The sequence below is a fragment of the Nothoprocta perdicaria genome, unplaced genomic scaffold (assembly GCF_003342845.1).
Source record: "Nothoprocta perdicaria isolate Ctin4 unplaced genomic scaffold, notPer1 scaffold_117, whole genome shotgun sequence".
Taxonomy (NCBI): Eukaryota; Metazoa; Chordata; class Aves; order Tinamiformes; family Tinamidae; genus Nothoprocta; species Nothoprocta perdicaria.
Genome location: NW_020454283.1, coordinates 984,054 through 1,005,671, shown reverse-complemented (window position 1 = coordinate 1,005,671; position 21,618 = coordinate 984,054). Strand labels below are relative to the sequence as shown.

Genomic DNA, 21,618 nt, shown 5'->3' with positions numbered 1-21,618 from the left:
AAATGTGTGAAATGATCCTTGACCCACAAATCTCAGCAGAAGTTCCCAGGTCCTGCGTTTAGTCCACAACGCAACGTTAACTGTGTGTCAAGACATCCATAACGTCACAGCATGTCTCCAACTGTGCAAAGGTCCGAGTCACTAATTTAGTGCAAAGGCAGTTCAGGTTCTTTTTTATTTATTTTTTTTTTTGTTAAAAAAAATAGCCATCCTTTATTTTCCCCAAAAGGAGGCACAGAAACCCAATACCAGTCCGCCTGTTGAGTGCATCAGTTGTCCATAAGCTAAAGCAATATGTAAACATACAAGGTAGCAGGAACCACTACCCAGCAACAGTTTGATCGAGGCCTGTTAGGGCAGGAGGCTGGTAGTCTGGCAGCATTTTCTTGTTTCATTACTTTCTCTCTCTCTTTTTTATTTATTTTTTATTTAATTGTTTTTTTATATATATATATATATATATATATCTTTTTTTTTTTGCTGCAGGGCCTTGGAAAAGTCTGTAACCGGTAAACAGCTCATACGGACGCGATGACAATCATCAGGTGAGGAGAGATGTTCGAGATGCTGGCGAGGAGGTCTGGGGCGAGACGGGACAGGTGGCTCTCCGAGAATTCACAGGGTGGGAATATCTGCAGAACGTAGGCTGGCTGCGGAGGGAAAGGACAACGGAGACGTGAGCACAAGGAAGGGAGAGGAGCTGACCGACCCTCCCTGCTTGCCCTGGGCCGGGTTTTGCAGAGCTGCCCACAACGGCATCCAAGCAAGTCAGCAGTTGAACTAGGAAGGGGAATCCTCGCGCTCRTCCTTCAGAGCTGGCTGATTTTGCCCCGAAATGCCAAAAAAAAAAAGGGCCACTGTTTCAAGTGGCAGCTCGCAGTGGTTGCTCTCAGTCTCACAAGACTGTTATTGAGGGCAACAGATTAAATCTAGYGCAATGGAGCAACACAGCTGGTATAAATACTTGGGATTACCAAGCCCAAATATTTTGTCTTTATCTGACAAAGAACGAAAAAAAAAATCAGATGTTCTGGAAAAAAAAAAAAAGGGATAAAGCACAGAAGGAACCAGGGCAAGTAAGGACTCTCCTTCCAACACAAGAGAAAAGGTGGAAAAGATTTCTTTTTTCATTTTTTTTTCCCAACCAAAGAGTCAGGGCTGCAAAAAAACAAAATGAACCTGGTTTTGGGGTGTTTCTTGGCAATGGTAATTGCCTTTGGTAATTATACTGATTTCGTGCACCACATTTTTCCCCAGTGATGCAACAACTCATGGGTTTTGTTTCAGAGCTACAAACATGCCCCTTAACTGCAACCCTGAGCAGAGACCCTGGGGGTGGAGGGSCTCAGGTTCCCTTATCAAGGTACAACTTCTATTTATTTTATCTACCAAAAGCTTCCCTRCCACATACCTGATTAGAGCCAGGGTTGGGAACGTTGATGATCCCTGCAGCCTGTTTGGCCTGCAGGTAGCTGATGAACGCAGCCTTAAGWGACTCTGTCTGATTCACGACGTCTTCCTGGTCTCGTCCGCAAGGCAAGGCCAGTAAAAGGCAGTAATCGCTCTCCACCTGGAAGGAACGTAAGAGCAACTGGGTGAAATGTCTGCTGGGAACAGGCCCGTTYCTGACACACATTCGTTATCTTCAAGCCCTCGCTGGCAACTGCTCTTTCTGAACTCCTTCGAAAAGCAACTGCGGGTGTTACAAAAGCCACGCACTGAATGTAAGCCCGGCCTAGGGGGCTGGGAGGAGGACTGAGAACGCTGGGCTTCCCTGGCCTGCCACCTGCCACCTTGTTTTGCCGTGTCAGAGCTGCACGGCTGGGGCGYGGGAACCTCGAGAGGAGCCTTCCCCGACTCCGAAATCCATCCGAGTGCCAAATTACCGCGCGTTTCACTCRCACGCTGGGTGCCCCCGTGGAAGGAAACCCATCCCACCCAGCGGCAGAGGCGCCGTTTCCCTCAGGCCACCCCGARGCCACCGGCGGGGCGGAACAGAGCCGCTTTGGGCGCCCAGGTGTCAGCTCGAGGGTGCCCCGCGCGAGCTCTGCCCCCCAGGGCCGCCCTCACCATCATCCTGCGCGCGACGCCCTCGAGCTGCGAGGCCTCGAGGCGCATGCGCTGGGCGATGCGCAGCGGCGGGCCGCCCTCGGGCGCGGGCAGYGAGCGGTGCGCCAGCACGTTGTTGCCGGAGACGAAGTGCAGCTGGACGGCGGCCGTGTCGTTCTTCAGCGCCAGGAGGCCCTGCCACACGATGGGGTATTTCTGGAAAGCAACGCGAGAAGAAAGCTGAAGGTGGAGAGCTTTCCCACTCAAGCCTGCTCCTCAGCCAGGTCCCCCTTGTTTCGTCCTCGGTCACAGGGTTTAGGCCTTCAGGAGGCGGGCGGGTGTTTTTTTTCATTAAACACACCCACACTCTTCCCAGCAGCAGCCAGACTGTCCACAAGGGTGCAGCCTGAAGCAGCAAACGCGACACACGGGGGCTCTGCGGCCTTCTGCTGCCCACCTCGGGGCTCGAGCCCGCGCCGCGCCAACGGGGCCGCGGCCGAGAAGCCCCAGGGACAACGCRCGGGAGCTCTGCCACCTCCGAGGCATTTGCTGCAAGAGGCCTCCTGTTCTGTTGCTGCCAGTGAGAGGAGCTGAGCAAAATGCACTGATTTTCYCCTCCCCAGACTAAAGAAGCTTCCTGGAGAAGGAAGCGGACGGAGCAGCACTTACTGTCAGGAGCTGAACCATRTCCACGGGTCTCTGCGCAACAGGGTGAGGAGACGGCTCCTGTTTGAGAGCAGACTGGGCCTCAGGGCGGTTCAGGGCGAGGGCCCCGGCGCCGGACGTCGTGGGGATGAACAGCGACTGCTTGGGCACCGCCGGGGGCTGGTGCGGCGACGGCAGCTCCTGCTTTACGGAGACAGCGACGGGTGAAGGGTACGAGGTCTGGCCYGCGTCCGCCGGCGCCCGCTGCAGGTGCACGTGGGGCTCCATGGGCGCCGCGTGCCGGCTCACGGGCGCGTGGTGGCTCTGCTCGGGCGCCGGTGCTGCCGCCGGGCCCTTGGGCTCCTGCGGCGTCTTGCTGCGGCCCGGTGCGTGCTCACCCTCGGGCAGGCTCTGTGGAACGGGCAGAGTGTGAGCGCGTCAGCCCTGGCAGCGGCCCCGACACCAGCTCCCGAAACCGCCCCGAGGCCACCCCGACCCGCGGCGGCCACCCCGACAGGCTTTCCAGGCTGCCTYGAAATTCCCAAAGACATCCCTACGTCCAGAAACCCAGGGGCACCCTTCCCATCTCCCCTTGGAGACCTCTGTGGGCACCGCCAAGAGGGATTTCTTCGGTCTCTCCCCACTAACACTGAACGGATCCAACCTGCACCACCCCAACAAGRGCAGCTGCTGTAGCGCTCGCAGCCGTGACCCCCGGGGTGTGCAGAGCCTGAGCCCGAGCTCAGGCCGCTCTGGGGAGCGGGTGCAGGGAGGGAGGCGCGTTGGGCTGCTCACCTGCGAGGGCGTCATGCTGCGCGAGGGCAGCCCCATGGGCGCYGCGCCGGCGAACTGCGGGTGCCCGAGCTGCGCCGCCGCGTGGTAGTTCCTCATGTCCCCGTACACGGAGCGGTAGTCGTGGAAGGAGCCGCCCGCGGGGTGCATGAGCTGCACGCCGTGCGGCACCACCACGGGCTGCGCGAGCGGCAGCGCGGGCAGCTGGCCGCCCGCTGCGACGCTCAGCAGCCGCGTCTCGCCGTGCGGCGCCGGGGCCATCTTGCCCTCGGCGGCTTTGGGCGCCTCCTTGCCCGGCTGCGGCGTCTTGCTGGCGGGGGGCGTCTTGCCGGCGCCGTCGGGCGTGCGGGCCTGCCTGCCGTCCGCGTGGTGCTCGCCCACGGGCGCCATGTGGGGGTGCATCATCATGCGCACGTCGCGCGCCACGTTGTACTGCTCGAGCCGCATGCCCGGCGCGTGCAGCCGGTAGTCGGGCTGCATGACCAGCACGTCGGACTGGCCGGGCGCCGGCGCGCGGCACACGGCGCCGTGGTGGAAGTGCAGCTCCTCCTCGGGCGGGTGCTGCGCCGGCAGCGGCGCCATCACCATGTCCCGCATGGGGGCCGGCTGCGGCGTGCTCGACCGCTGCGGCTTCATCTCCATCTGCGGCTGCAGGGCCGTCCGGGGCGAGTGCAGCGCCTCAGGGCGCATGCCGTAGGCAATGCCCGAGAGAGGAGGCGTGCTCATGCGCACCTCGCCCTGCGCCAGGTGGCCCAGCGACACGGTCTGCGTGACGCTGTGCGGCGGCATGATGACCGACTGCTCCGGGTGCATGCCCGAGATGTAGGGCGGCACGGAGAGGCCCGGCGCCAGCATCACCGGCGTGCTGCTCGGCAAGGCCGGCGCCGCCGTGCTGCCGGGATGGCAGGCACGCGGGAAGGGCGACGGCGAGTGGCCGCTGGTGCGCGGCGAGTGCGGCTCCTGCTTCGCGACGCCCAGGTGGGAAATGGCCCGCTCCGTGGGGGTGCCGGGCCCCGAGCTCACGTGGTTGGCCTCCGAGTGCATCTTCCCCGACAGCGACGGGTGATGGGGGCTCACGCCGGGACTCAAGCTGGAGGGCTGCAGAGTCTTGCTCTCCGCTTTGAGCGCGGCGGCATCGGGCAGTTTCTTGTTCACAACCATCTGGCTGTGGACGAGCACGGGCGGAGTGTTCCCAGGCTGCGCGAGGACCTTCCCGGCCCCCGGCTGCGCCGCCGGCGGCKGCGCAGCCAGGTGCGACGCGTCGGCCTTCTCCAAGGCCACGCGCTCCTGCTTAATGGAGGAGATCACGGGCGACGTGTTGTAGGGCTGCGTGCCCAGGACCAGCGAGGAATGCGTGGAAACGGTCCCGTAGCCCGCGGAAGCCTGGGAGCCCTTCGGCGCCGCCTGCGCTGGCGCGATGGGCTCCTGTTTAATCTGCGATTTGGACACAGACTGCTGGAACTCGATGTCCACGGCGCTGGCGGGGGGGATCTGACTGATCTTGGCACTGATGCGCTGGGGACCCTCCGTCTTCTGCCCCGAGTAGCTGAGCAGCACCACACCCTCCGAGGTGTTCACCCGCAGGCCCGGGCTGGAGCCAGTCTCTACAGGCCTATCTTCAATGACAGACATAGAGCCCGGATGAAACCGACTGTTATCGTTCGCGCTTGACCTCTGCTTAAATTTCGGCGAGGGAGCGTTAACGAGACAGCTCTGGCCCTGGGGCGCTTGCTTCACCAAGGTGATCCTCGGGGCCTCCTCCAGCTCCACGCTGTGTGGCATCCTGCTTATGACGGAGGTAGCCTTGGGGGCGATGACGGTGCTCAGCTTCTCCTTCTCGCCGAAGAGCGGGGCTTCGGCCGCCGGCGGGTCCAGCGCGTTGGCCACGGGCACCGCCGGCTTCTCCTCCGAAACGGGCTTGGTGGCCTCCGCGGCGGGGTGCGGAGGCGCCTCCTCCAGGCGCGGCGCGCTCACCGGCTCCGCGTGCGTCGTCGTCACGTGCGTGGAAGCGATGCTCGTCGCCGAGACGTACTTGGGCTCCATGAGAATCTTCCTCAACGTGCTCGAGTTGCTGTCGATATCGGACGCTTTTGTATCCGGCGGGAGGGCGGGCGGAGGCGTGGAGCGGGTGCGCGGCTCCTCGTGCCGCACCATCCACTCGGGCACCTTGGCGGCACCGGAATGCAGGGGGACGAAGGCGGGTGGCACCGGGGCGGGCAGCTTGGCGGCGGCAGCCGAAGGGGCAGCRGGAAGGGCTGCAGCGGGAGCGCCCGGCGGGGTGACGGGCGCATTCTCCACAGGCGACCGTACCTTGAACTCCGCCTGGCTGCCCTCGTCGGCGGGAGCTGCCGGTGCCGCCAGCTCCAGAGGAGCCGGTGCCGGTGCTGTTGGAGACGCGCTGCCCTCGAGCACGGCCTCGTGCGCAGCCGCAGCGTCAGCGCCCTTGCTGCCATCGGCAGGACTCGCCTCCGGAGACATCTGAGCAGAGCTCTTGGTTGGCCTGTCRTCCTTCAAGGCTTCCTCGGGTTTCGCCTTCGCTTCGCTGGAAGCGGGGGACTTGCTCTGCACCCTCTCAGGCTCAAACGCGCTGACCTCGGCGGCGTCTCCTTTCCTGCCCATGCTCCTCTTACGCCTCTGCCGGGTGCTCTTTTGGCGGCCCTTTTCCTTCCGAGCAACTTCTGCTTCCTGCAAGGTTTCCGTCTCCTGGGCCGAGTTGGAGGACTCGCTGAAGCTGACGTCGGCCTCCTTGCCCTCAGCCTCCGCCGCRGCGCCCGGCTGCACCGCGGCCTCCACCGCCGCTTCTGTTTCCAAGATGTTGTTAACTGCCTGGTCCGTTTCCGGCTCCATTTCCTCCCGCGGCGACGGCAACACCAGCGGCTCCGTAGGGATTTCCGCTTCCGACTCGGCGGGGTAAGTYGGGGGCGCAGGAAAAGTTTCCGTCTCCCCGGAAATATCGTTGATGATGGAGCCGATGGCGGCGGCCAGCTCCGTCTCGCTGGCCTGGTGCGCAGGTTTGTCCCCCTCCTCCTCCGGGCGGACTTCGGCCACGTCCGCCGGGGGCTCCTTGTAGGCAGGGATTGCCGGGGGCGTCTCCGTGAGCTTGGCAATGTTCTCCACGGCCTGCTCGAGTTCTATCTGCTTGGCCAGCTGGGCGGCCTCCGGGCACTGCTTCGCTTCCCGCAGCGCTTCTTTTTCCGTTTCTTGGAATGGATCCTCCACCTCAGCCTTCGCAAAATGCGGAGGCAACACGTCCTCTTTTGGGGGGCTTTTGATTTTGGCCGGTGACACTGCCACAGGCTCTGATTCCTCCTCACTTGGCCGCAAGGCGCCCTTCACCTCGTCGACGTTGAGCCGTATTTCCACGTTTTTTAGACATAAGGAGGCCTTATCTACAACAGTCTTGGTGTTTTTGTATCTTCCCCTTTTGGATTTTGTCACCTTTTCTGGCGCCGGCTTCTTCTCGATGACCTCAATCACGGGCATTTCTAGCTGGTTCTTCTCTGCATCGAGCTCCTTCTTCTCTCGTTTCTGCTCGCTGGCGGCCGCCTCCTTCTCGGCTGTTTTGGCTTTATTGCTGCTTTCGCCACCGCTCGACTCCTGCGCGGCTCGTTCAGCAGCATCTTCCGATTCCAGCGCAGCCTCGGCTTTCGGTTCGTTTTTCCCCTTCTTTCCCTGCTGGCTGGTAGCAGCTGACGAGTGGCTGTGYGTTACCTTCTGGGATCGAGGAGACCTCCACCCCTCCGCGGGCTTGGGGGTCTCCACAGCTTCTTTAGCTTCGGGCTCCTCGGGTTCCGGTTGCGCCGCTTCTGCCTTTATCGGAGAGATGTCCTCCTCCGGCTTGCGGCGTGTTTTGGGCGGTCTCCCTCTTCTCGGGGTAGTAGGAACGGTCGTCACCGTTTCCTGGGGTTCCTTTTCCCCTCTCTTCCTGGTGGATCTCGTGACCTCCACCGAGTCCTTGATGGGAGACGGACCCTCGTTGTCCCCCGTGGTAGCATAAACAGACCTCACGTTCCTGCGCCTCGTTCGGCCTATCGGCAAACTCGGCTCCACGTTCTCCGGCTCTGCAGCAGAACTGGGGGATTTAGCAGCGTTCCTCGAAACCTTCTCTGCCTCCACTTTCAGTTCTGCGAGTTTCTGCGTTTCCCCACGAGGAGAGCTCGATCGTTTGAGCTTTTCCCGGTCAATCCGTTCGCTTTTCCTTGTCACGGGCTTTTCCGTGACAGCAGCCGCAGCTGCCTGGACAGGAGTCTTGGAGCGTTTGCTCTTGTAAGACTTCTTGTCTTTCACAACAACTGGAGGTTCAACTTCCATGTCGTTGTCAGAAACCGGTGGCAGGACCTCAGCAGCCGCCTCTGCCTTCTGACCTGCGCTAGCATCGGCGTTGTCAGAAAGTAGAGGATTTTCTTCTTTAGGTTCAATGATCTCTTCGGACTTCTGAGCGAGTTTAAGAGGAGGCGAAATCAACGGGGTCCCTTCAGGTTCCGGATCTACGTTGATATCCGTGTGGGAAAACGACGCTCCTGGCGTGGGAGGTTTTGTGTCCAAGTACGAAGGGTGCTCCGTGGACGCGGCGTCTTCCTCCGACACCAGAGTTGCAGGAACAACTTCCTTACTAACGTCTACAGCTGCCGCGGGTTCTGTTTGCTCAGGTGGTTCAAGTTTGAGAGGAACAGCAATTTCAGGAACTGGTTTTTGTTCTTCTGCTGTAGAAACAGGGTCGGGAGCCTTCTCTTCTTTTACAGAAGCTGTATCTGCTACGATTTTTTCACTTGCAGCCTTCTCAGAAGCAAGTGGCACTGGTTCCTGCGACGTTACASTGACCGAAGAAGGACCAACCACCGAGGAAGTTTTATGTTCCGACTCTTTGCTATCAGGAACCACTTCGGGGGTCTTTGGCCGATTTTCTTTCTCTTCCTGCTTTTCCACTTCTTTCGGTTTTTGATCCTTCTCCTTTTCCTTTTGCTGCATTCKTGTCAGTTCAATAAATCGACTGTGGAAAAGAACAACCGGTTCTTGCACCAGATCAGACGCGCTGTTAGTCCCATCCGAGGAAGACTGTCTCCCGTACAACCTACCAGAAATGAAGTCAAGGTCGTCATCTTTCCTCTCTAAATGCTGCAAGCGCTTAGAGTCCTGTTCAAAGATGGAGCTATGCAAAAATCGGGAAGCAAACAGTTCCTGTCTCTCCTGTTCCTCTTCTTTATGATCTTCTTTCTTATCATCCAGTTTTCCACCTTCTGAATCAGTCCTGATTTTTTTCTTTTTCATATACCAAGATGGAATAGGTCGCGGAGCTGAGTCAACCTTCTCTTTGTCTTTATTGTTTCTAAAACTAGCAAACCTTGAATCCCAGTCTAGAAAAGACCAGTTTTCCTCTCGGGAGGATGACAGAGATTTCGCTCTTTCAAGCAAGGCTTTCGTGTCCGGTGTGATTGTCTTGTCCAATGCAAAAGAGTAGAATTTGTTCCTTTCTAAAGAAGTTGACAGTCTTTCCTCTCTCTCACGTAACTTCTCCTCTCTGTCCCTTAATAAAAAAGATAATCTGGAACTCTCTAATAAGGAGGAGGCTTTAGGAGAATGGGACTTGTGTTCGCTGTCTTCATCAGAGTCCGAAGGCACTTCCCCCGGCTCCAGGTCTCGCAGGGAGCGCTTTCGGATGCTGTCTCTTTTCACAATGCTGCTTGGAAAGCTAATATCTACTCTGCTGGGCTCTTGTTTCACTTGTGTTTCCCATCTATTGGGGTCATCTTCGGAACTCAGCACGGAGAGTTTTATTTTAGCCATTTCTGCCATCTGCTCCCTTCTGCTGGAATCGTAMGGATTGAATTTCAGAGAGTCCTCCCTTACCGTCATGTTGGGGTATGAAAGACCCTTTTCTTCTATTTTAGGCGACTCTTTGGTTTCCTTTAATGGCATTAGCCTGGGAGAATCGAGCGTGTCATCGTCCTCRTGAAAAGGAAAGTGTCGGATACTCGGGGAACAGGACGTCCTTTCAGAATCTTCGCTCACCTGGCGAGAACTCCTGTAGTTTCTTTCTCTTTTAGTGCTGATTTCAAAATCAAACTGGTCGGTCTTTTTCCTCTTACTGGGCGGAGAGTCATCGGTGACGTCCTGCGGAGGTTTCCCCACCTCATGGACCAAGCTCCGTCTCTCGTATTCGTCTACATCTTTCTTTGGACTGCCAAACTTCTCTGACTTGGCGATCTCCATCTCCAGCTGCTGCTTCAATCTACGGCTCTGCTCCATTTGTTTTCTGTAACTCTGAGTATGGTCAATGTCAATGCCAATTTTCTCCTCTGTATCAGCTGACTGAGCTTTTTCTTGGCTGAGTTTATGGTCAGGTGCGTCTTCAGGCAGACCGCAGTAATTCTTCCTCGTGTCCTCCCTCTCCACTCCTTGGTCATCTAGTAGCTGGATTTGTTTATGCTGGGCTTTTCCTGGATTCATTTTTTTAGGAGGGAGTTCTTGGATCTCCACAGGTTCATCGGCTGTGTCCATAAGCCGAGCCTGCAGATCTGGAGTGGGACGCAAGCCAATCCCAGCAACATTAAGAGTCTCCTGAACTTCTTTGGGACTAGTAACAGGAATGAGTCTTTCCAGTTTGAGCTTTTTAGATTCCCTTTTAAGCAGCTCTTTTCTCAGGGGTTTTCTTTCCAATTCACCTTCCCGTAACATTCCAGCTTCTCGAGATGAAGCTGTCGCATCAAGTTGTTTCTTCAAAACTGCGCGCGAATCTTCCTCATCCTGACTGCTTCTTTTGGCTTCCAGTTTTTGCCTTTCAGCCTTCAAGTTTGCATCGGCAAAGCGCCTTTTGCGAGCCTCCAGCTTATCCAAATCCACCGCGTTGGCCCCCTCAGAAGCTTGCTCCGCCTTCAAGTGCTTTTTGGGTTTTATTTTCCCCTCCTTATCAACCACTTCTACATGACTGGCAAGGGCTTTCTCTTTTTGTACCTTAGGTCTGACAGGTTCCAGTTTTGACTGATCAGACTTGGCTGTTTGCTCAGCTTGAGATGTCTGTGTTTTCTGTTCGAGAAGTGGAGACTTCATAGTGTCATTATCGAGCTTCGCTCTCAGCTTCTCCAAAGCAGACTGATCAATAACTTTCCCTTCCTTCTCCTTCACTCGTGTCAACACCACACAGGGCATGAGTTCCAGGCGGTTTTTTGCTGCCCCTTCTTTGTCACCTCTCTCTTTACTCTGTTTACTGTTGCCCTTCAGTTTTTCAGGGCTGGGCTCTCTCTCGTTCTCTTGATCCGTTTCTGAAGACTGAGAGCTGGGCGAGTGGATTTTTGCTTTTCGTTTCTGCTTGTCGGCCTTGTCCTTTTCCAGCTTTTCTGGCTTCTCCTTCCTCACCAAGCGTTTGTCCTTGTCGGCTCTCTCCTGCTCRAACCCCCGCTCCTTCTCCGTCTTCTCGTTTTTGGCGTAGCGCTCCACGCGGGCTTTGTCGAGCTTGTCGTATCGAGGAGGGGACAGGGAGCTGCAGCTTCCGCTGCGATCGGACGACCTGCTGTAGATCCGCCTCTCGGAATCGCTCTGCAGCCTTTCCGACTGCGAGGGAGACGCGCCGGGACTCTGCGGGCGCCTGGAGTGAGTTGGGCTCTGGCTCCGCTCAATGGGTCTCCTCTCGTGATCTCGGTCCCGATCGGATTCGAAGCGCTCTCTCTCCCTCTCTCGCTCCCGCTGTCTGTAACTGTACTCCCTTATGTCCTGCTCATACGGATCACCTCGGTAATCCCTGTATTCACGAGGGTCATCGTAGTATCGTGGATCGTAGTAATCGCCTTGGTAGGGATCCCATTCTGCATAAAATTCTCTGCCTCGAGCCGGGTATTCTCGACGAGGATCTTCCGGGTACGTTCCTGGAGTCCTCACAGTCTCATAGTAAGTACGATCAGGGGCATATTCATAAGAGCCTCTTCTTTCATCTCTGCCAAAAACAACAACAACAGGGCGATTAATTTCCCCTCTGACTCAACGTATGGTATTACACGACTCTCTTCTGCGTAGGGGAATTGTTATAGGACAGTTTCTTTATATGCACATCAGGGCAACTACGCACGGCAGCACAGAGAGATTTGACAAGAATGAATCGGCGCAGAGCGGATTAGCCGCTCCGCTCGCCTCACCCGCTGCACGGAGCTAACGGGTCATTTTGCTAGTGACAGCCTGGCTGAGGATTTTTTAAGCAAGCTTTCCTGCTTGTTTTTTTTTTTGTTTTTTTTTTTGCCAAATTCCAACACTGTGTGAAATGAAGGTAAAGCCTAGGGAGTGCACAGGCACTCGCATCCGTGCAGATGTGCAGCACAGCCCATCGCCAGCCTCACCGCGCGCTGCARCCACATGAGGAGATCAACATGGGAGGCGAGCACCTCTCCATTACCGAGTAGGGAACGGGGGTTCCCTTTTGGGTGTTTTTAATCCTAACCCTTCAAATGATCATTTAACTTCAAAATTAGCTCTTTCACTGCATGTAATAGGTTTTCCTAACCTGGAAATAGAAAGCTAGTGCTGCAAATTGAAAARGTTTGTGGGTTTTCCTAAGGGGTGCATGGCTCTTCCTCTGGTTTTGGAGAGATCTAAGATCCCCACCACATTAACCTGGTGGCATTATGTAGCAATGCATTTTTTTAAGTTTTTACATGTGTACAAATATATACATACATCTAATGTYTGTTTTATTTTAGGTGTTAAAACTGCAGCCTAAGAGAGGCTGGTTAGCGCGGTTGCTCCTTGCGTTGCAGCTGGGGCTCCTGAACTGCCCAAAGCAGTTGGCACGGGAYGAGGAGGTGCAGAATTACAAGGGCCACCACAGAGCCTGCTCTGCCCTTGCACCACTCACGACGAATGTGGGAAGCAACGACAGAAGACACCAGACCAGCATGGACCCAAGCACCATCCTGCCCCAGAAAACCAGCGCTCCGCTCAGGACTGGGTCACCAATGAGCCCAGCTGACTGCAGGGCAAGAAGAGACGTGTGATGAATGTGTTCCTCTTTCCTTTTTTCTCCTGAATTTGGTATAGTTCACAGGAAATTGTAACCGACTCCTTGCTGGCACGATATAGCCTTTGGCAATGTGAGGGCGTGCACAGATTCACTGCCATTGTGCAAATCCCGCTTTCCCAACTCCTCTTCCCTTTTAGAACTGGGGATTTTGCATCCATGTTATTCCACCCTATTTCGCTCTGAACTTATCTAGTGCACAAGTATAACTAATGGAACACTGGGCTTGACACTAGTTTACAGCAGAGTGGAACCTAACATCCAAACCAATCTCCAAAGGCGATAAAAATGCACCTGTGCAAAAAGAAAAGGCTTCTTTGCAGCCTTTGCCAGAGTCATTAGCTGGGAAAACAGTGACGTTTTGCTGAGCTCCGGGAAGGGGGCAGAGGAGGAGAATGGAAGCTCTGTACCCGGCTGCATTCAGACGGGGTCTATAGAGCTAAGCGACCCACGCCGAGCACAGAGCCTCTTTGCAGCCACCGGCCAGAGCCCGTCACGCCGATGCTGTGGATGGGCATCTTCACAGGATACACTTAAGTCAAATAGCAAAAAAAAATAAAAATGCAACTGCATGCAGACTTTATTATCTTCATTATTATTACCAGACTTTATTCTATGATCTTTACAAGCTAAGGAACTGGTCTGTTGAGAATGGATAGGTGAAAGGCTAGATTTCACTTCCAGCTCTACAGACTAGTAGTAGCAGCAGCCTGCTATAATATGTATACAGTCTGCTAACATATACTTTACTTGGAGGACGTGGGGAGCCAATACAGATAAAACACTCCTTGTAGTTTTAAGCAACAACRAATGACTCACAACTATGTGGAGGTGACCAGCACATTAACTGGATACTGATGCACAGCTCCACCTGAGTCTGAATTCTTAGTTAATTGACAATAATTCAGATATACGATACTCTGTACTAACCTGCGCAGTTTAATAAATACTTAAATAAATGTAAGTGCTTGTTTAATATTTATGACCCAAAGAAAATGTAATTACACTTAAAATGATGCTAGCAAAGTAAAGAGAATGGAATAAAGATATTAGACACATGCCTTCTCTCAGCCAGCATTTCATAGAAGTCTCTGATATCTTGACCCGTTTTCTCCATGGAATGATAAAATGCCAACTGACTTTCCCGGTTTGCAAAATCCACCTGGAAAACAGAATTCCAAAGGGTAAATCACATTCAGTGGAAAAAACATCCCAGCCTGACACCATTTCACTGCCTGCTGCAGAATCTGAGCACGGGCACAGGACAGAAAAGGGGTGATAATGCCATTTAACAGAAAAATACCAAGCACCTCTCAGGCCTGGGCTCTTCATCTCCTCAGGGAAAAAGACCTTTCTCTTAACTGTGCTGCTAAGCTTGGTAAATATACATGGAGCTACAGAACTGCCTTCTTATGGGATAGGTTGCTTTGGCTGCAAGACGAGAGGCACACGCCAAGCTCCAGGAAAGCAGTGGGAGGACAAAAGGCACCGTGGCACTGAGGGGTTTAACATTTTAGCAATCGTTATGGGTGCCCTGGGTGTCCCAGTGCTCCGGGTCCCTACCCTGGCCCTTTGGTTACACCTGCAAGGTGCTGCTGCCAAAGGAACCAGCTCCTCTTCTCGCTGCTCTCAGACTTGCTGTTTCCCAGCCAAGCAGGACAGTATTAAGAAGCTACTGGCACAGCGGATGCCAAGAATTAAGGATCCAAATGGGTTTATTACTGCATATGCCACAAAATGCTTTACTTTTTTTTTTTTTACATTTTCTCTCCTTTTTTAAAATCAGTCTTTTGTGCAACTGCAGGAACAGAGCCCAGACACACACAAACATTAAGGCTGCTGTTCATTCCAAGGCTGACACGTAGCCATACCCACCAACATAAGATGTGGAAACTTTGGAAGGGCTGCAATTTTTATTCAGCTGCGTTCAACCAAGGCGCTTGGCACTGTGGTATAATCAACTCCTAAGCATGCTGGGCACGAAGTCGTTAGGTTAAATACGCTGCAGAAGAGATTCATGCTCGCAATCACTACCCACTCTTTAGGAGAGAAGAGGAGGAGGAGGAGGAAGGTAACTCAGCGGGGCTGGCAGACACCCCCAGTCCCCAGTTAGTGGGACAGTTGTAACAGGTACATGGCCACATTTACCTAAATCCAAGACGACTCCACAAACACCTAAGCGCTTTTCTAGGATAAAGTATCTCCTATTTTTTTTTCCCAAAAAAAGTTCATTTTTAAATTAAACTGTTGCAAGGAAGAAATGGCACACAAGCCACATGTAGGTTCGGGACGCCTCGTGTCAGCTATCCCCCCACCAATGACCTTGGGATTTTATATTTCTCCTGTGAAAGAAACAGGGCCAAAACTTCGTCTTGGATTTGGGTAAACAGGGTCATCACACGGACACCAACACTCAGGAGCTCAGAGAGACACAAGTTCAGCGAAACGAACGGCAGAATATTAGAAAAGGCTTTATAAGTAACGCTTCAAGACACCCTAACATCTTGATAAGCCGAGGATATTTTTTTAAAAAGAGTTTTAAGCCTTATAGATCCGGGACGTGAATGTCCCTCTACACATTCCTTTCATCTGGCAGTCTGCAAATGCCAGTGTGTCGGGGTAAGGCCTAAATACAATTTGTTTCTTAATTTTTGGAGGTCATTCTGCACACCTTAATTTTATTCCCACCGATTTTCCTCCCCTTGGTCTCTTTTACAGCTGCTTGTGCATATTCAATCTCATTGTAGAGAACCAGGGCCATGCCTTTTAAGCGGTCAAACACCACCTGTAAAAAACAAAAAAACAAAACAAAAACCAAATAAGAGCCTCATCCACAGGACTTAATGTCAGTCCCAACAAAATCCTACGTCATAAGGATACCAGTAAGAAAATAATTTTYGCAAGGTAAAATTTTCCAGGCTTTTCTGATGAGGCATATTGTACTGAAGAGACAATAAAAGGACACGGGACTGCTTTGAATTGTGGATATTGTGGCTTGAGGTATATTATGCCTTTATTTTGTTTTTCTGTATTTTACTTTTTTTTTTTTTTCCTTTGGTGACTTAGTTTTGCAGTTTCTCTTTGTTTCCTTTTTTTTTGGGAAAAAATTCCAATAAGTGTTAGGGGGGAAAAAAGGTAAAGGGAACGTTTCATCCCGAGATGGAAACCGTTGTGGCACGCGGTCTGCAGCACCGCTTGTCTGCTGCTAAATGCTCCATTTGCCAATATCAGCTTCCTTGGACACAGCAGCTCAGTGCTCGGGCGACAGCCAGCCCAGCGAGGAGTGTCCAAGCTGCAACACAGCCCTCCCCCAAAAATCCTTATGGAGACAAGCCCCTCATGCTGCTTTACCCACGGTGCTTAAGTGCAGTGGGAATGCACGGGACAACTCGCAGGCTGAGCTTTAAGCAGGTGCCTAACTCTGGGAAGAGCCGTGCACAGCTCCACGTGCCCCGCTGAGTAACGGCTTTTGCTGCACGGCCCTTGACGTGCTCTTTTCTTCCAGTCTTTGGTAACGTGACTGGTTTTGAAATGTCACTGGGGAGGTGGGGTGTGGGGGGGGTGTTCTTATGCAAAATACAGTTATGTCTAATTAGGTATTGAGCACGCATAAATCTCACCATGTAATTGGACTCTATAGTGTTAGCATGGGAATTTTGTTGGGGGAAGAGACTGTACTGCACAAGAGCAACAACTGGGTTCCAAAATTTGTTATCTCGGCTCATTCAAAATATTTCTTTGTGAAAAAGCCCAGAAGCGACTGCTCTCTGTATTGGATAGCAAAGCTGCAGATCCCTGTAGGCCAAATTTACACCCCAGAGAGAATTTCTCTAGCTGAGCTGGAAAGCCCTGGACAGTCGGGGTTGAAAGGACAGGATGTAAAGAAAGGAAGACAGTAACAACTTCAAACTGGACACTGAAAGCCTCCCACCTACCTTTACCACAGGCCCGTAGCGGCAGAAATGTCGCGTTAAATACTGATCCGTAACGTTTGTAGAAAGCCCATCTAACCACACGCAGTTGGTAGGCATGCTCTTTCCAAACCCCAGCTGAACACAGAAGGGCAGAACTTCCATCAGTAAATTCGCAAGGCTTAACCCGACCGAGCAGAATTAGGTGGAGAAAGCTGATCTTTTGCAGGGATTTTCTAAAATGAGGCATCTCCCACAGGGGCAAGGGAGGCAAAAAATGAAACAGTAATTGATAAAAAAAACAATTTAGCATGCTGAAGCAAATACAGTGATTGACAACGTTTGGTTTGGATACGATTCAAAGGCTTTTGGAAAATGCTGGATTGACCCTGGGAATCAGCAGTAATCATCATCCAACACGGATCTTCAAGGACTGCTGTCACAGGCCGGGCAATGCCAGCCTCCAAGGCCCGTCCATCCTCGGCCTCCTTGCTCAGACCACAAGAACGCCCATTAACCCCAATTACACTAATGACAGGAATTGGCTCCCTCTGATCTGACCTTTTGCATGGGCAAAACCCCTCTCTGCCATGGTCTAAGGTGACACAGAAGATCTCTAGGACACCGTAAGCAAGAACAACAAGGAGCAGGAGCATTTCTTTACCTTGAGCCGGTTGTTGCCCAGGTATTCCCCATCCATCTTCTTAATGGCTTTACACACGCTCGCAATATCGCAGTACTGCAGGAACGCGTACTGAGGAACACCGTTCACCTTCTTAATGTCAATATCCTGAAAAAGAACACAAAAACAAAATCACAGTCAGCAACAGGCCGAAAAGAACCAACAACAATAACAACAACAAGCAACAAGCAACAGAAACCAGATCCGAACAGACTCCTCCTGGAGCCTCACAGCAAGCCTGGTTTCATCAACATTGGCTTCACAGAGGCTTTAAACATGAGTTGGTAGCTAAAACTTCACTGCTGTGCTTCAGCTCATTCAAAGGGTAAAGCCAAACCCCCAGTGACACCGGGAAAGCTCTTGGTGACTCAGGTCTRAAACTCAGCCTAAAGAAGTAAACCTGATCTGATCAACAAACAGGGTCTTAGGTTGGGTGGTATCATGTCAAGAGGTGACAACTCCGGATTCAAAGAAATCTAGATGAATTCTCACTCGCCAAGGCTCAAGGGAGAACAAGCTGCTCCAAACCAACCCTCCTTTCTGAGCCAAGGGCCAAGCAGGGCTTCTCTTCCAAATAAATTCGATCCATCCTGCTCCTAGAAGCCGGAATCAATGCTGGGCTTATTTCCCGAACCAACATGGCACCAAAGAGCCAAAGGCAGAAGAAATCCCCAGCTTCCATCACTGCTGAGATCTGATGCTAACACACCAGAGACCCGTTCAGAAATGAACCACAACACTAAAGGTTGAAAAGACCTGATCGGAACCCATTTTAGATAAAACCAGAGTGAGCCTGGAGCTGACATTTGCTTAACATTCAAGCTTAGCACTAGTACTGGCAACTGCACCACAAGTCTCCGAACAAGCTCAGGATATTGTGATTCATTCCAGGCTGGAAATAGAGCGCTTGGTTCCACTTGCTCCAGCAGCAGCGTCCTTGGCGAGCCGCAGGCCAGCGCGAGCTCTGCGCCTGCCTCACTGGCTCCTTTCACGGCTAACAAAGTTAGGGACAAGGCAAGAGCTCTTTATCTAGGGAAAGAGCAGTAAACAGGGAGGAGATTATACAACTACTCCATTTCTATAGCCCAGCCTAATGATTTAAGTGGGATGCTAATGGAAGACTCGATTTCCAAGTGCGGAAGCAGCGCGTCGTGAGCATGGCAAGTTACACTTGACCACTCACCCTGGGCAAGCAATTCCTTTGGACGGGCAAATAAAATGGGATTACTCATTATCTCCCTCCATCTTTTGCACCTGAGTTTAGGAGTTTTCATGGCAATTCTGCAAGGCCATTGCTGCTGCTAAATTCTGACTGGTTAATAGCACAGAAAATCCATCTTTATTTTATAGAAAATGCCCCTGCAGGACTGTGCCCTCCTACTGATGAGGATCTTTATCAGGACAGCCCAGCTGGTGTAACATCAGAGCAGGGGAATTCACAAATCAGGGGCGATGTCAAGATCACAGAGGAGGCCCAAGAGCTGCCAGAGCATCTTGTTCAAAAATGAGTATTTCTTATTTGCTCACATTGTGTGGGGAAACACAGAATCACAGAGTCATTAAGGTTGGAAGGGACCTCTAGAGATCATCTAGTCCAACACTGCTCAYAGGGCAGATGTTCCAGGCCCCTGGTCATCCTTGTACCTGCGCTGGACTCTCTCCAGCAGCTCCACATCCCTCTTGTCCTGGGCAGCCCAGAGCTGGACACAGTCTCCAGATGTAGCCTCACAAGGGCCGTGTAAAGGGGGACAATCTCCCTCAACCTGCTGGAGACGCTCTTCTTGATGCACCCCAGGATCCCATGGGCCTTCTCGGCCACCAGGGCACACTGCTGCCTCATGGTCAACCTGTCCTGTCCCCGGTGTCCTCCTTTTTGAGGGGACGCACATGTGGGCTTTGGGATATGCATGACTGATACCTCAACAGCCATCAATACCGCAAGGCAGAGCGAGGCCCTGCGTGCTCCTAAGCAGTCACAGGCGGAGGGACGTTGCACAGAGATGCTGGGCTACCTGTGCGGATGCGCCCCTGGCTGTGTCAGTCCCACCTGCTGCAGACCATTCCTTGACTTTTCTGGAAAACCCTGAACCAGCTGGGCACGACTGCATGCAGAGCAGCACCAACGGACCCCGGCACCCCTCACGCTGGTAGGAACAGGCAGTCAGAGCGGTCGGCTGTTTTCGCATGCAGCAACTAAACCCTGTCTTTGAGAAACGGAGGGCAAGCTCAGACTTCACAGGCTTGAGCCTATCCAACACGACAGCAGCACTAAGCATCCACACAGCTGGCCTAGCTAGTCACGTTCGTTCTGCAAACACTCAGAGGGAGCAGAAAATACATTTCTTGTTACACCTCCTGAGAGTGTTTCCATTGCAAAGTCATCCCCCCCCCAAAACATCCTAAGTTCTCACTTGAAATGCACAGAAGAGCTTTAGGACATATTCTAGCAGGAAAAGCTACAATTATGCAAAATATAAAGTTATATACAGCTATGCATATATGTGTGTGTGCACATATACATAATACTATATAATATATAGTATATAATACATAATATATAATATATAATACATAATATATAATATATAATACATAATATATAATATATAATGTAATTAATATATAAATATAACTAATAATATATGATATGATATGATATATATTATTATATATATGATATATGCACACATATCTATATGAATCATCTGTAAACAACATTGTTTACCACTGCTTATAGCATTTTACAGGCCTGTGCAGAAGCACTGGACAATAATACCTCTATAAACTAAAAAAAAATATGTAGAAAGCCACATACCACTATGCCACCAAAGCGCTGGAAGATGTTGCGGAGGTCGTGATAAGTGGTGGTTTTCTCCAGGTTGCCGATGAAGAGAGTTCGMGTTGCTTTGGGGTGAAACTCATCTATCCTTTCGTCCAAGGGACGAAACTCGTTCTCGCTTTCTGTTTCTGGAATTGAGAGAGACAGAGAGAAATGTGGAGCACAGGCGGCTTTCACGAGAGCTGGGGTCATTTGATTTCCCTCCTTGCATCTGCTTTCAGACCGGCAGATACGACTGCAGCTGGACTCAGGGATGCCTCTGACAGGAATACAGATGCACTGCACTTGGGACTTGATTTACAGAGAATGTGAACTTTCTGTGTGCCACACTAGCTAATTGCTGGAGAACATGAGCATCCTCAGTTGCATTCTAGCTCTGCTTCTCTAGAAAATTATGACTTTGTTAAGTACTGCTGCTTATCAAGAATTCAAATACGGCTTCATTGTACTTGGGGCACAGTATGTGGAAAAAACTTACTTTCATAAACCAATTGTGAACAATTATTTGACACACAGTGTGAGAATTAAACCCAGCAGCTCAATGTTTTTGTTTTCACTACTTGGTCAGTCTTGCTGAAGAGTCAAAAACGTTGCTACCTTTAGTCTTTGTAATAAAAAGCCAAAAAAAAAAAAAAAACCCCAGCCTGTGAGCACTCAGGCTATGGTTAGATTACCCACTGGCTTCTGCTTCACTGGTATATGGAAGGTTACAGTCTCTTCCAGCAGTTGGGAGGACCTCACTGTGTGACAGGATGGCAATTTTCCTACCCTGCCGTTTCAGATTTGAATTCTCTCCCTGTTTGACCTAACAGCATCCACTCTTCCTGCTCTGGAATTTATCCTGGCATACCTCCCAGTTGCTTTAAATGCTGTTTCTGCGGCAAGGCAGTTCTAACATTTCTTATTCCTACGCTGCTTTTCTTTAAAGGTCAGTGAACATGTAGCCACGTGCCCAGCTGTAAGAGCTGGAGGAGCTTACCTGGTCCTATCCAGGCTGTTACTTCGATCTGCATGCCAAAGAAAAGTTTTCCTTTGGAGGCATTTAGTGCTTTTTCCTGGTCCTCCTGCTGTCGGAAGAACACCAGCCCGTAGCGTTCCTCAGAGGCCCCGTGGATCTGCACCGACGTCACCTTCCCGTACTTCTTGAATTCGTGGAAAAGTCCATCTTTAAGGCTTGTATCTAGGCCAACAAACAAGCGTTAGCATGAAAATGTATCTCCCAACAACMTGACAGGACCATAAAAACCCACTCTTCTCTCCGAAACTTGCCTTCTCACCTCGCTTCACATGGACCTGAATGTTCCCAGAAGGGACATCGGGGTTTCTATTTTTGATCTTAACTTTGCCCATATAAAAGCTTCCAATTGATCCTTCTGCATCATCTTATTACTTAAAGCCAAGAAACTACCTTCTACACGGCAAAAACCAATGGGGTATAGTTATTACTTCTGGAATACACCCACTTTAAGATGCCGAGAAGGACATAAGGAGTGTCGCTTCACTAACCACCCCACAAGTGAAARCACAGCCCGTGCACGGAGCAGCTCTGCAAAGCTGGGACAAAGTGTCTGCAATGGAAACCAGAGCAGCACAGGGGCTGTTTGGGGCAGCTTGCATGGAAGGCCAGACTGCGCCCGCTYACTCGTGGTGGCACCTTCTGCCCCGCGTCGCTGGACACCTCCTCAGGTGTCACCTCTAC

General features: G+C 52.1%; 1 protein-coding gene across 1 annotated transcript in view; it reads right to left on the bottom strand.

Moving 5' to 3' along the window:
* Positions 1-491: 491 nt before the first annotated feature.
* Positions 492-21,618, bottom strand: part of SPEN (spen family transcriptional repressor) — a 46,121-nt gene continuing 24,994 nt past the window's right edge. Inside the window, exons 6-16 of the mRNA XM_026053558.1 lie at positions 20,899-21,099; positions 19,896-20,047; positions 17,063-17,188; positions 16,423-16,536; positions 15,159-15,272; positions 13,549-13,649; positions 3,490-11,413; positions 2,719-3,105; positions 2,071-2,265; positions 1,412-1,570; positions 492-650 (exon numbers count right to left, since the gene is read on the bottom strand). Of these exons, the coding sequence (XP_025909343.1) occupies positions 519-650; positions 1,412-1,570; positions 2,071-2,265; positions 2,719-3,105; positions 3,490-11,413; positions 13,549-13,649; positions 15,159-15,272; positions 16,423-16,536; positions 17,063-17,188; positions 19,896-20,047; positions 20,899-21,099 (9,605 nt within the window). The 3' untranslated portion in view covers positions 492-518. The remainder of the gene's footprint in view (positions 651-1,411; positions 1,571-2,070; positions 2,266-2,718; positions 3,106-3,489; positions 11,414-13,548; positions 13,650-15,158; positions 15,273-16,422; positions 16,537-17,062; positions 17,189-19,895; positions 20,048-20,898; positions 21,100-21,618) is intronic.